Here is a 15,560-nt window from a genome sequence, read left to right on the forward strand (position 1 = left end):
AATACGCAAAATCATCTTCTCCTACTCCAACATTACGATCCTTCTCTTGGCTTCCTTTTGCTCTGAAGACCTTTCCTCAAATTTCCTTTTACTTGATTCAAAATCCGTCTTCTTCTTAGGCTCTTTTGTTCCTAATTTTTCATGAATATCCTCTTTCAACATACCACTCTTTTCTTCTTCTTCTTCTTTATATCTTCCCGAATTCATCAATCGGTTCAACATCCTATGTTTATGCTTATCCAACTGCGTTGGATACTTAACTTCAGCAACAGAAATCGCAAATTCAATCAAACTGAAAATATCGTCCGGTTTTTTCTTTATTGAAAATTCATTCATAAATATTTTTTCTAAATCCACACGTAAAACTATTTTAACCATGATTGATCGATGTTTCTTCTAAGTTGTAACCCTAACAAATATTTTTGAGACTTTAGCATCACATTTATAGGGCATATGTTTTTTCCTAAACCGAGCAGAATTCGGAATCCCATTTCCTAACATCTTTTTATCATTAAGGAAACTATTAACTTTATATATTAATTTATATTTTGTTTTCAAAACTGTTAAATAAATTGGGAAATTCTAGTTATATATGGAAAGTCAAAAAATGCTTTCTTTTATTCAAATATGTTTTAAATACTTTGATGGTTAATTATGGTAACTTATTTTACTTTTTACGTGGGCTTTTAAATATGTCAGTTTTTTTTAAAAAAAAATATGAAGATTATATATCTTAATTCACATCGCAAATTGATTATTTTATAAGTAGTAATTTTTTGAAATTAAATAAAGAAATTAAGAAAATCAATTATTAATAAATCTGCTCCCGTTAGGTGTATCGTAAGGTTATATCGATTTAAATCTGCTCCCATTTTTTCTATCGCAGAAAAGAGATTCCTTTCCTTGCTTACTAAAACGAAATCTTAGCATGAACTTAAAAGTCGGGGTTAGTACCTAGCAATAGCCACAAAAATTTGAATCCATGCCTATCTACGAATTCATAAATCTTCTTAGCTATGAAAATTAAATTAACAAAGCTAATTCCTCTTTTTTGTTATCATTGGTAACAACTAACAACTGTGACAATATACTACTATAATATTCCGTCTGTTCTATATTACTTGTCCATATTACTTAAAAGAGTTGAAGAATAAATTAGTAAAAATACCTATATGTAAAGGGGGAAGTGGACAAGTAATATGGAACGGATGAAGTAAAATTTTATAGGTGGATCATAAGTTTTTGTTTCTTATCGATAACCTCAAAATGGATTCTATAGTCGAAGTTGGCTCTATCTTAGTAAAATAAATAGCTCTTCATACACATATATTGTTATATTTCGAATTAGTCACAGAAAGTACAAAAAGTGTTGGTGAATAAAGACATTTTTTCTAGCAAATTATGATAAATAGTGAAAGGACAAAGTGCTAAAGAAACCACTCTGTAAATTATCAATCCACCTTAACAAATAAAGACTACTTAGATGAAGGTTCAACTTCCCGTTTGGGTCGATTGCGTGTACGAGGAGTTGCAGGTTTTTCCTCTAACGGAGTGACTGCACTGCCATCATCTTCCTCACCTTCTGCTATTGTTTCATTTACAGCAAGCTGTCAATTAAACAAGAGAAGTAGAATTAGACTCAAATCAAAATTTTATAATGTGCACGCAACGATTTCCTCAGGAAGTCTGTAAGTATGAATTACTTCAAAATAATCTCATTTCTTTCTCTTCAATTGTTAGGCATATAAAAGTTAAAAGGCCAGAAGAAGAATCCATAAGTGTGATAAGCATCCCTAAAGAAAAGGGAGGAGGTGGCAATGGGATGAATTTGAAATGTACTGCTCAAAAATACCAATTACTACAAGTGATAAGTAACAATCAGTCAATGACCAAGGTAGGGCACAAATAACTGAAAAGCAAAGTTTTCAGCAAATGATGTGATCGAAGTTTACGAGGGAACATTTTATCAGTATTTCTTTTTTTTGTAGCTTATAATGGGTGCAGGGTGCATACATGTTCGTGAGCATGCTGCAGGTCTCTGTGTGTGTGTGTGTGTTTCTTGCATGAATTCAACTCCAATTAAAGGACATGACACCATTTCAGTTTCTTAATGATTGATATGTTTCTTCTTTTCTTCCACCTCCAATTATATACTCAACTGGATCTATAAAATCGCTTAACTCGGATGTCCCATTTAAATCACATCGTTCATATATGCCAAAGATATGCATCTTTTAATTGTAAGAAACCACCAATTTCTAGGTGTCCAGCATGTGTCATGTATACAACATAAATCTTTGTTGTCTTTTTACTTCATAAGAGATTAAGAAGTGTATGATAGGTCTAAACATTATATGTCTATAACTCTTATCTACCATTAAATCAGAGTATGCACTGGGGACCTTCAATGCAGTGGTTGATGGTCGTGTCTAGGGAGATACACGCATAAATGCATTAATTCTTTCAAAGAGAAACAAGTTATAAGTCAACTCATGAACACTCCCCATAACAACTCATAGACGTTAGCTCCCTTAGTACTCCTCGTGTGTCAAAAATATGAAGTGAGTGCAGCATAAAAGAATGGGACCTGGATCGATCAATTCTATGGTGAAGCATCTGGAAAGTAGATTATGTTGTTGAAACCCTAGCTTATCCTAGTATGGCATCTAAGTATTCCCTAATAATGATCATTCCTATTAGTTTTACTCATACTGACTACTCCATGAAGGGTTTGAAAATTCAAATGTTATAGGTGCAAATTGCACAAAGCTTTGACATTTGTAGTACTAGTTTTCTCATGCAGCAAATATACATGTCCAACCTAAATTGACTTAGCAGAGCCAAACTGTTCTCAGTTTCCTCCTAGCAGACATTCTACAAAAAGTTAAAGACAACATCAAGTTATGCTCACTCCGCTCAGTATTCATTTGCTTAGCATGATCACTTGACATAATGACATTTCTAATCATCTAGGAACATCTTACACCTATCGGTTTTCCTTGCCAAGGGAATTACTGATGTCTTGGTACTTCATGCCTCATAGAACTATGCTAAAAGGCTACAGTTCCAATTCAGGGGAAAATCCATAATGTTATGTCCATAGAAATCAAGTAGCATGATCCACTCTATAAAACAAACAGTTAGACAACGAAAAAATCACAAAACAGAAGATAGCCCATATCAGCATATGTCAAGTGTCAACCAAGAGCCCATGTCATCATACTGTCAAGTGTCAACCAAGAACTGCCTGTCTTAAAGTGGTGTTTGGCTTACATACTGAATTTTTAAACTCTAAAACAAAACCCATCTAAGCTTTTCCAGTAGCATTTGCATTGTTATGCCAATAATAAGCCTGCCTAGCTTTAGCGGAGTTGATATAGCCTAGACTGTTAGCATCTTTTTCTGGCGATATATTCATAAGTTCCCTCCCTTGTTCTAGCTCTCACTTCTATCCACTTACCCTCCATTACCCCCACCCCTCTTCCCCACTTTACAGACCAAACTTATCTCACCAGCCGCCATCAAAAGAAAATAAAGTACACTTTTCCTACAACCATAAAACCTCCAACCTCTCCGATGAAACTTTAACTTGAATGTCTTAAGCATTGGCAACTAATACAAATCTAACAGAACAAATCAGCACGAAAAATTTCTTATCATAGAACAGAGAACGATAAGCATAGTCCAAGAGAGAAATTTTCGCCTAGACCTCAAATTTCATCAAATCCCCTCCCTCTACCCAAGAAATAATCCAAAACCTATAAAATGTTGATGTTAGATCCTTCCACAATTTTCCTTTACTTCACTTCCAAAGACTATATTCATTAATAGGAACATTTCATAAAGTTTTACTACATCTCGTGTCGAATAAAAAATCAAGGAAACAAGAGAGAATGAGCCTAACGGAAAAAATTACTTGAGTCACCCAAGGGTGCAGCCTAGTGGTCAAAAAAGTGGGTCGAGCACCCTCGTTCAAAACACTAGGTGCAGGGGGGGAGCCACCCTTTTCCGGATGTCAAGCAACACCCCCCTTCACCCAAAAATTACGAGGTAGAATTTTGGTTTAATAAATATTTATACAAGTATGGACACCTCTTAACTACACAAGTTGAAGGTTTAGACTATTGGTAAAGCGATTGCCAAAAAACATTTTTGAGGTCGCAAGCTATCCCGGAAAAAGGCAAGGCCAAAATTGCTTTGGGCAAATGGGATTATGTAATTTACCTCTTCGAGAAATTTCTGGTCGAGGTTATCAGCAACACGGGCAGAAGTGAAGATGGTGATAGCAAGGAGAGAAAGTGGAAATACCAAAGCAAATATATAACTGCCCGAACTTATTCCACCTGCACGAGTCACCAATGATAAGCCTCTGCTCTTCTTCTTCAATTTCCGGCTCTGCAATTGAAGAATTCGTGAAGAAGAATCCACAAACAGCTGCTGCTGCTGTTGCAGTTGGTTATTGAATCGGAGGAAAGTAGAAGAGGAGAGCGAGTTGGAAAGTATCATACTCGCCACCACTGGTTGGTTGAAATTTCAGTTCGTTATCGTTTCTTTATTTCTTTTACCCCTCTAAAAAAACAATTGGCGCAAATGATACATTACTCACTTTCACTTGTGGTTTTGGAGAGTGTAAAAATATATTAATATTGTAATTTTTAATTTAAATAAATATATTGAGATATTTTTTAAAATTTCTAATCTTAAATATGTAATGCGGAAACTTAAAATTAACGAGGTGCTAAAAGGGGGGAAAAAAATTGAAACGAATGATATACTTATTTTCTTTGAATACACCTTTCTTAATCCCAAAAGTGAGGTCTGAAAACGATAGTACACGCTGACCTTACAATCTACGCTGACCTTACATCTACTTTGGAGGGTAGACATGCGGTTTCCGATGCATAATTTTCTTTTCTCAACTCTTGCCTTAGCAATTTACTCATTTCTATTAATCTCTTTCTTAAGGCAGGCTTTACAATGATCCGAAACTCAGCATTCAATTTAAGAAATGATATCAGTGAACAGCATGTGATTCAGAAGATAAGAAGCTCGAAAATAATCAACATGTTAGAGGTCGAATTACTATACACATTAAGAATAACCCCTCATCTCCATATCATATAGTTGGAGCTCTGGAAAAAAGAATGTCCTTCCAATTCTCCACCCCACCCCACCCCAACTCCAACATCTGTATGTTTTTTCTCTGTACTTCCGCCAACATAAATCTACACCTCCGCTTGGGTAATGATCGGGAATAACCATAAAACCGAAGCAAGAAAGAACCCCTGCCCATGAATCTGCTAGCTTACATCTTTAGCTATATTACACACTGATACAAATGAAGACATCGGATGTTCATCATTCATCCACTCTGTCAAGTTGACAGAAGAAAGCAGCAGAAGCCATGAAAGGAGAACAATTACGCTTCAGTTATGACATCTGCATCTATGCCTGGGGGAGACCGTGGGGGAACAGCTTCGTCATGAAATTCAAAGAGGGAACCACTTTCCGCTAAAACTCTCCTGGCAGCTTGAGAATGTTGATTTCTACCAATCTTTCTTGAAGGAAGTGACTCCGACGCAGCAGCCTTTGATGAACTGTTACTTTCAAAGGATGCTAAGAATTTGTCCTTTGATAGAGATTCTTGAGAAGATAAAACAATAGAACTGAAAACACCACTCTCCCTCAAACCTTGGACAATAACCTGCACATACAAAATAGAGAAGAATGAATAAACACGCCTATCATTGGACTGAGTTGTAAAGATGTTTCTGACGTTTTAGGGAAACACACAGATCAGGATCATCTCAAGAGAACAAAGTGCAGGCATTGTCTTACTGGAATACAGACAAACAGATTGCTGGAGAAGATGATGGAAGGATCTACGTTTCCCTAAACACTAACTCCATATTCAGGGACTCCAAAGTTGCCATTTCATGGCTGCATTTGACTTGCCATGGCCATAAACCTTTTCATTTTTCATTGTTGCACGCTGACTTTCTACTTCATTCCTAATTTTTTATAACCTAGAAATCCCATGCAAGTTAGTCCGATCCTAATTGTCCTTACAGGTTGAGAACTTGATGGAGCATGGGCCCGCCTAGTAGTCCCACTTAAATACCACATTTTGTGCCAAAGACAAGGTTTGAACTGTGACATATGCCTAGATAAAAGCCCTGGGAGCACTTCCCTAATTTTTCTACGAGACAGTTTCTCTCTACAAATATGATGGAATAGAGAAAATATTTTAATACTTCTGACATCATTTTTCACCCTTCCTAAGCAATCTCCTATTTCTTGCATTCCATGTGATCCAAAAAAGATACATCCACGGCATTCTCATGCTGGTCTTCGGTATTTTCCAATTTGTGGCTACTTGACAATATGCATGAAATATCAGGCAGGTGATCCGCATCCTCTCCCAAGTCCCAACTATCAAACATATGTACTCACTTCAAAGGCTACACTACTCTTGTGTTCTAAGGACTTGTAATATGACAAAGAAGAGGTTTATGTTCTAGGGTGACAGTTCTTAAACTTTTTCCCTAGCTTAACAGCCTCTTCTTTTTTCCTATTCAGAAAAATGCACTTTTGGGCCCAAAGAAAAAAGATTTCCTAAGTCAGGTTGTCCAGGCTTACCATGGGAGCATATATACGAGTTAAAATGCCTTTCCTCAAAAGTTTCAGGTTCATCGCTTTGTCAGTCCATACCACATGTTCACGGTACCTGACCAAGGAAAAGGAATATCTTCAGAACTGCAGAGTAACTAGATTGATGAATAACTCAAGCACATAATTAGAGTCCAATAAGCCAACTCAGTAGTACAAAAAGGGAGCTGAGCGAAACTAAATTGAATTTAGCTGCTATTTAGATTAGAAATTACCAGTTTAACATCTCATCCTCTGTAGCAGTTGAAGCAATAATAAATGCCTGCAGAAGATAAAACATATTATCACTTTGAGCATATTAGCTCATAAACTATCAAACTCAAGAAAAAATAAAACACAACAGTTCACACTAGATCAATAAACTGTCAACAGATAGTATTTTTTTCCCCGTAAAAAGCACCAGAAAGACTGCATTTCATTTGAACAATTTATACAAAAAATTTATTTTAGAAGGGGTTACACAGAATTATTTGCACAAAACCAATATATATATAGATATTGCCTGAGATTGATTCTTCGACAACCAGAGTACCAAAAGTTTACAACAACATAACCAGTGTAGTTCCGAAAAGTGTAGAGAGGTTGTTTCCGATAGCCGCTCACAGCTCAAGAAAACAGTCCACAGCAGAGTACCATAAGTTTAAAAAAGGAAAAACTTCTCATCCTAAATAAATTAAACCACAGGTAGAGTAAAAGAATCACACTGTTGGAACAAAACAAAAACACTGGAAGCATGCTATTAGGAATGTTTTTCTGTCATTTATCTACCACTATAAATGCCACATATATTCCTAACGAGCTGCTACAACTATATATGACTACAATCAGCGTCGCAGCAACAGCATCACTAAGACTTGGTCAACACACCCACATAACTTCTATAGCAAACTTGCTTAAGGCATAGATGAGGTGTGCCTAATATTGCCACTGCAAAATTAGTCAATTTAAGAAGGATAAAGTTAAGGTGAAACTAGATGAGATTGTGATGACACAAATATAGACAATTCTACTATCTAGATCCATAGCTTGTTTGGCCAAGCTTTGGGAGGCCAAAAGTGCTTATTTTATTTCAAAAAATGTTTATTTTAAAAACTGAGGTGTTTTGCCAAGCTTTTAGGAGAAAATAAGTGCTTATGCAAAGTAGCATAAGCTGTTTTCAGAAGCTTAAAAATGTGATTTTCCCCACAAGCACTTTTGAAAAAAATACACTTAGAAGCACTTCTAAAAAGCTTGGCCAAACACTAATTGTTGCTCAAAAGTGTTTATAGAATTTATTGGCCAAACACAAATGGTTTCTCACCAAAAGTACTTTTTTGAAAAGCACTACTCAAAATAAGTTGATTTTAGAAGTAGGTTACCCTTTTCTCAAAATAAGTTGATTTTAGAAGTTTGGCCAAACAGGCAATCAATCTTTCAAGAGATTAAAATGATATGTGAGGGTACACTATTTACACTTTTTGCCTTTAAGAATAGCAAATCTCACAATGAGTACCCAACAAACAAACGGGAAAAGTTCCTCCTTTCAAAATCTGTCTAATGCTATGATATAGTTAGAAATGGAAGAGGATGGGGAGATGACGTAGAGTGAGGTGTCATGGGTCATTTTTTGATAACCGAGAATTCCCTTATGGCGAATGAGGCACCAGTCGGTTCGAACATCCACTTAGTCTCATCCGGTAGATGTAAGTCTGGTCTCTACCCTTCTCAACTTAAACACCAGGTTTTTGACTGCAACAAGGTTCAAACCCATGACGTGTGTTTAACCCACACATAATGCGCTTCACTCTTACCACTAGAACAAAGACCTAAGACCTAGGGGGGAGAAGTGTCATGGGTTATTTATTTGTTTCGCAAGTAAAATAGGAGGTGAAGTAAAAGGGGTTATTTATTTGTTTCGCAAGTAAAATAGGAGGTGAAGTAAAAGGGGATTAAGGGATTAAGTCCTATCCCCGTGTAGGTTTATTCACCTGCCCCCTTTGCTACTCACCTACTAGTTGTACCAAACAAAGGGAAGCAAATGATGATTACTACATTTAACAAAGTAAATTAATGAGCCTCTCCCCTTACCCACAAGGAACCAAAACAGAGTAAACACCAGAAGTCTAATATTCCAATCTATTTGAAACAGTCTCATTGGACCTTAAAGTAGTCATCCAAATGCTGAAGACATTTAGCATTATTAATCTAATAAACTCAAGTTGGCAGCTTCCCCATCCCTCCTGTTCCACCCACCCACACATCTTTCCTGAAACCCAGTAGCATAACTACCAACTCGAATAAGATAATTGGAAGATCCAAATACGGATTAGATATAAAACAAATCCTCTCCAGCAACAACCATGAACCGGTAAAAATTATGGAACTACATTATCCGGTAGTACACTTGTATACACAAAGCAAAAGAAAGGCATTGTCCTATTTCCATCTATAAATGAAGAACAGAAAAGGAGCATAAACTCACAGATCTATCGAATTCCAACATGAAGCATCTCTTAACATCCTCCTTTGTGGGCTTGCAACCACATCTATCTCGCCTTGAAGTCAAGTCAGAAAACTTGGAATATGTGTAATGCAGAACAGCAGCCTCCTCCAATTTAATCTCCCTGTCATATGTTGAATAAAATTTAGTATGATGGGCTTCTTCTAGATACCAGTGCTACAAAGGAAAAAGGTTGTAACATTCATAGCATTCTGGAGAGCACGAGAATATGGAACAATTGAAAAGTATCCCACTAACGTCCAATAAGTTTGCATGAGCTTAGGGCAAAGAGCATAATAGACAGGTTACTAAGTGAGAGACTATAGAGGGCAAACATACTTTGGAGTTTTCATGTAATTATGCCATCGATGAGCCCCATTGGGACGAAGATGGTCCTGAACTCGAGCAGCTGCTTTACCATTGCCATACGTCAAAAAGTAATTTGGATTGCCACGGGTTGCTTCTTTATACATGCCAAAATATGTATCCTTCGTTAGATGGTCATAATTCTTCTTGAACATTGACACCTATTATGATGGGCACATAGGAAAAAACAACAAAAGAATAAAAAAGTCTCAGGTCATACGCCAAGCTTTATTTACATAGCTTTAATAAGCAGCAGAATAAGACAAAAACACTTCAAGAGATTCTGATCATGGGGATAATAACATAACAGAACAAGAGTTCTCCTTCTTTACATCAATGATACTTGCCGCAGTCAAACAGATGACAGACAATTAGCATATAGGAAGATACAACAGTTACAGAATTAAACAAATCATCACTCAATTGCTTGCTGTAATTGACTAGCTGAATTACCAGAAGCATATTAATGCATCTTATCATATCACAATGATCAAAGTAGTTTTCCCATCAATGATACTGTGCAGCAGTTCAGTAATAAATAATGAATTGCAAGTTCCAGCATACCTCTGTAAAGGGATCCTTGATGTCATCTCGTTCGACACTGCTCTCCTGAATTTAGAAAAAAAAAATCATTAAATACTTGATGACAATTCCAATGGTAAACAACATGTTCTGAGAATTAATCAGATATGTACTATCCATAAATAGCTGTTTCCTGGAACATTTTCCAATTAACTTACATAGTTAGGAAAGATAACCATGTCAACATTTGAAGGCACGTCAAGCAGCAACTGCCTCAAAGAATACTCTCGAGCACCGGCCGGGTGTATTAACTCATCTGTGTCCAGATGAATTATCCAATCCATACCAGCGTCCTGACATTTCAACATGTACATGGATCATCAACTATGATTTAGAATGACAGACGATGCAAAAGTAGAAGAGTTCATACCCTTGCCATCACTATGGCCATCTCCATATTAAGAGATTGCTTCACAAAGAGCTCGTAATTGCAAGGTTTATAAAAGAAACTAGACAGCCACGTTTCATTCCAAATCCGGCTAGAACAAAATGAGAAAAAAGGACATCAGTGAAACAAATGTAGACATGTCAGATGTGCAAATGTGAAAAATACAAGTATTAACGGAGCTTGAAGGCCACGTGTCATTCCCATCAAACCAGATCAAAATTAGAAAATGCATGCCATTGAGTACAAGCATTAACAAAATTTGACGGCCACATTTCATTCCCATCAAGCCAGATCAAAATTAGAAAATGCATGTCAGTGAAACATATGTAAAGAAAATGGCATGTTAATGCTAAAAGGAGAAAAAACGTTTAGCCAATTTTCTCAACTCAACGCGAAATAATAATAGCAGTTATAGAAACAATGAAAATATGCACATAAGCAGAAACAAAGTCAAGCACCAAAACATATCTTTTGATATTTTGTAGCCCTTATTAATTTTTCCTATAATTTCAGCTCACTAAAACCAGTCAACAAATTCTTATATTTTTAGAAATATCCCATGGTCAATAAATTGCAAGTCTAATTAACTCTAACTGTTTCTCACACAATTATAGCCAATAGGAAAGAAATAATTTACAAAGTTTAACTGTGTCTCACAAATTTGGCTTGAGCCTGAACAAATGAAGTACAAGAAATTATAGCCAGTCCATACAACAATCATAAAATGTCAGTGAACAGACCTTTTGGCTTGTTGCTCCTCTAGCTTTCTAGTTCTGTATATTACTTTTACTCCCTGCAGATCAAACAAAACCCATGGTTGAGAATAGAAAAGTGCCACTTGAGCCTTAACAAGTGGGTAACCTGGATTTGGACCATTACAGTTCACCTCTAACTTAAAAAAGAAAGGTCATGAAAATTGCATGAGAAGTAATGCTTTTCAATTTTCATAAGAGCACTCAAATGAATTGCTATTCTTGAAAACATCCAGATAGAGCTAATTGAAGGTAAGGTACAGAGAGGCAGGTGCTTAATCGCAATCGCACCCCACACAATTTAAAGATCGTGTTGATGAATACTAAGAATCATTGAGAAGGTACATACAGGTTGGGGGACTTACGGGAATGGATTCAAGGACTTTAGAAACATCAGGAGATGCAGCCTTTCCTTCCACAAAAAGCAAAAATGATGTTACCCCAATTACTTTATGATAGAACATCCACGGTAAAATCTGCTCTAGGCCACCAGATGTACTGGTTGTAATACATATCTGCATATAGAGAAACAAGACAGTTAAATTATCGTGTAAACAAAGCTGAACAAACTTGTTTTAGTATCAAATAATCCTAGTTCTGTTAGGGCAGAAATGAGGATAGAGGGGCATGTTATCAACCCTTAACCAGGAAAAGCTGCACAATAAAATCTCAAGGAGATTTCCTTTGGTTGAAGGAGTTCAAAAAGGGAAAAAACTGTAGGAACCATTTCCCTGATACTTATTTTTTCGTATTTACAACATCAACCACTCAATCTCAAGCTAGTTGGGGTCAGCGTATGAATCCTCACCATCCATTTAGCTCTACTTGGCACTTTTCATTCTTTTTTTTTTTCATCTCAATTCTCAACACATTATTAAATTTCTTGGGTGACTTTTCACAAGAATTTGCATATCAACAAGTAAATCACAAGCACAAAAGATGAAGATCATCAGAAATGGTTTGTTCTTCTAGGTACAGGTAAAACACACTGTTAAAAAAGACGAGATAGAAGATCAAATAACATTTTTTTCCATCGTTTGCGTCCATTTCCAATATCGACTAAAATGCAGAAGCTAGTAGAGGATTAAACGAATTGAGACAGAGCACCCTCGGTTGGCATCCTCTTGTTATGTTTTGTTGGAAGAAGGGAACCAGACTCTTGGCATTTGGACCACTTGGAAGGCTTTCTGTCTTCTGTCCTCCAAAGCTTGGTTGCTACCATCTTGAATCCACTCTTTGCTACAGTAACTAAAAGCTTAATGAGCTCTAAGGGTGAGCAAGGAGAGCACCCTTTCATTCCAATGTTCAATAATGAAAGACTCCTCGCAACAGTTTTCACTAGCATACTAATCTCTAATCATACTCAAAAGACTCCTCGCAAACACTGGGACAATTGTAAGTATCCCATCATGACCAAGCATCCGAATACTGGATTTATTTTGTTGTGTTTGCCCAGAAAGAAGAGAAAAAAAAAGAACTGTATAGAAACAGGGATGATCAACCTGCAACTGATCTACATGAAATTTCGGATTAACAATGTATATCCTATAGGTCCTTTAAATGCTTCTTGTAAATACAAACTATGCACTCCTTGAATCTACGATTAACAAATCTTATGTGAATAATGTTCCATTTACTTCATAAAATAGTTGATTTATAAAAATAAACAAATAGAAGAATCCAGTTATGCAGTAGAGCTACTCATTTGCTAGAAGGTACTAGAAACTGCAAAATGAAAGAAAAATCTGCGAGACACTCCCAATTAGCTAAATAACGAATTCCAGCAAAACCCATTTGAGATCGATCAAAATTCAAAAACCCCACAAACAAATTAAACGAAAAACAAAGAAGAAAAAATCGAACCTTGGGTTTGAGATCTGGATGAAGTTTAAATTTCCAGTCTTTATAGTAAGGGAACGACGGCGTATTGGTATGGGCAAGAAGAGAGCAATCTGATGACTGAGAAGAGTGAGCAACAGTGGCTAAAGGAGAACTGTCCATGCCAGGAAACTTGTGAGACTCTTCAGGAGACCATCGAGAGATTGGATCGTCAACTCCACCACCACGCCATTGAAGAAAAAAAGCAAAAACAGCTAAAGATAGAGGAAGGATTGTAAGAAGGAGAAGAACCTTCGAGAAGAAAGATTGCTGTGAAGAGGAAGAAGAAGATGGTGGTTGGGGTCTGAGAGAGGTGTAGAGACCCGCCATTGGAGAGGATTTTGGGAAGATTTGGAATTTTTACAAGAACTTTTTTCTCATTTTATGCTTTCAAGTTATTATCAGTTACCTTAACAATTACTCCATTTATTTCTATTTTCTTATTAATAAAACAAAAAAAACATTTGGTCATAGAACTTAAAGTAAAACTTGAAAATTAAAAATTGGAATTCTTGAAGTGATTCTTAAAATTTCAATGGTATATTTTACCTTGAAAACATTTTATCTTTTGTGAGTAAATAAATTTCTCCTGAATCAGTTTTTACTAATTTTTTAAAATCTGATCAAATTTTATGATCAAACATATATTTAAAGATAAATTTGAATATTTAATTCAAAAGTTAGGACCAAAGGCTAGCTAAGATAAAGACAAACTTGTCCACATGTACAAAACTTTCAAACTTAATATCTTGATCACGTTACATCCAATTTATTATAATAACAGTCAAGAAGTGAAGTCTTAAAAAAATGTATGACTATTTTAATTTTTAAGGATTATAGATTTATATAACAAATAGGATCGTTAGTTTAAAGTATATATTATAAGATATAATCTTCACATAAAATTTAGTGTGATTTACAAAAAATTGTATATCTGAAATATGAAGCAATAAATATAATTAAAAACTTTTAATTAAAAATATATATAAACAAGTAAATAAATAAATATGTATTACAATTAGTAGCGGACAACTTTTCAATTTATTATTTTATATAGAAACAATTGCATGATATTAAAAAACAAATTGTAACTATAAGTAAACACCAAAGATGAATATCATATTGATATTTGTTGCTCTAATAATGAATTAGCTAACTAGTATTATTGTAGATGAAATTTGATAACATATGATATTTACTAACAAAATTGTATTAATTGACAAAATATGTAAGAGTGTCAATTAAAAGTCTAAATTGTGAAGAAGTGCTAAAAAGGAAATTAAAATAAGTAGATATAAGACATGTCAGTAAACATCAAAGATGAATATCAAATACATATGCTCTAATTATGAATAAGCTAACTAATACTTATTATAGATCAAATTTGATGACATGTGATATTTACTAACAAATTTGTATTATAAAACGAAATAAGTAAAAGTGTCAAATAAAAGTTTGAATTGTGAAGAAATACTAAAAAATAGAATAAGTACATATAAGACGTGTCGGTAAACATCAAAGATGAATATCAAATTGATATTTATTTGCTCTAATTGTGAATAAGCTAATTAGAGCCGTCAATATGGGTTAGGTTCGTTGGGCCAGCCTGGCATAACCCATGATTTGATAGGGGATGGATTACGATTTTTGGAGCCCATTTAAGAAAAAAGCTTTTTAGCTCTGCCTGAATAAGCCTGTCGATTTATGGGATTGAGAAATATGAATAGGGCCGATCCGTGGGTCAAATAAAAATTAATTAAAAGATAAAAATAAAATAGAGTATTAAAAATAGTAAAAATTATGCAAACCACATAGTATAACATACAAATTACATTTTATCTCTACTCTTTCATAAATTACAGAAATCCCTTTATTTTTATACCTTTCAGATACATAATTGGGAAGCGCGGACACTTTAATTTAGAGATTTCTATTATCAATTTACTGCGCTAAATTAGGGACTAAAAACAGAAAATATAATTGAATCCCACAAATCAAGCGTACGTTTCTTTCTTCTAACAATCAATCATTCACAAAAAGGTAACATAACTAAAAAATTAAAATTTTAAGTTGTCAAATTGTGTCTCCCTGTTCTTCCAAAAAACTGCAGAAGCTTGATCCAAAAAAAAATCTGGAGTGGAGAGAAATTGCTAGTTCATTCCGGCGAGCCACCCTCTCTACTGCCGGAAGATGCAAAATCCTTGCAAGATTGATAGTCTTCTAACATAGCAGCTACATGTTTCTATTTTTGTTTCGTTTTTATGGCTGCCTTTTCTTTTTATTTTCTTTTGGTTTGGGATGTTGTTTTGGCTTCTTGAACCTTTGGTGTCAAGGCGTTTATTATTTTATGTTTGGTACAATTGCAGCTATGTATTAGTGTGTTATGCAGTTCCAATGGAATCAATGTCGGACAAAAGTGATTGGTCAATTTTGGATTGTGTTTTGA

At 35.2% G+C, this 15,560-nt stretch overlaps 2 protein-coding genes across 2 annotated transcripts; both read right to left on the reverse strand.

Moving 5' to 3' along the window:
* Window positions 1-1,211: 1,211 nt before the first annotated feature.
* LOC125872327 (uncharacterized) lies at window positions 1,212-4,580 on the reverse strand. Its single transcript, XM_049553051.1, has 2 exons — window positions 4,225-4,580; window positions 1,212-1,607 (listed from the first exon to the last, which is right to left on the reverse strand). The coding sequence occupies exons 1-2, from the start codon at window positions 4,504-4,506 to the stop codon at window positions 1,476-1,478; spliced, it is 414 nt and encodes a 137-aa protein (XP_049409008.1). The 5' UTR covers window positions 4,507-4,580; the 3' UTR covers window positions 1,212-1,475.
* A 452-nt stretch (window positions 4,581-5,032) lies between these two features.
* Window positions 5,033-13,482, reverse strand: LOC125872337 (glycosyltransferase-like KOBITO 1). The gene is made up of 11 exons (XM_049553059.1): window positions 13,100-13,482; window positions 11,602-11,751; window positions 11,225-11,277; window positions 10,467-10,575; window positions 10,255-10,389; window positions 10,079-10,123; window positions 9,488-9,675; window positions 9,131-9,272; window positions 6,885-6,931; window positions 6,640-6,727; window positions 5,033-5,704 (listed from the first exon to the last, which is right to left on the reverse strand). The coding sequence occupies exons 1-11, from the start codon at window positions 13,442-13,444 to the stop codon at window positions 5,420-5,422; spliced, it is 1,587 nt and encodes a 528-aa protein (XP_049409016.1). The 5' UTR covers window positions 13,445-13,482; the 3' UTR covers window positions 5,033-5,419.
* Window positions 13,483-15,560: the final 2,078 nt, after the last annotated feature.

Source organism: Solanum stenotomum, chromosome 1 (genome assembly GCF_019186545.1).
Source record: "Solanum stenotomum isolate F172 chromosome 1, ASM1918654v1, whole genome shotgun sequence".
Classification (NCBI taxonomy): domain Eukaryota; kingdom Viridiplantae; phylum Streptophyta; class Magnoliopsida; order Solanales; family Solanaceae; genus Solanum; species Solanum stenotomum.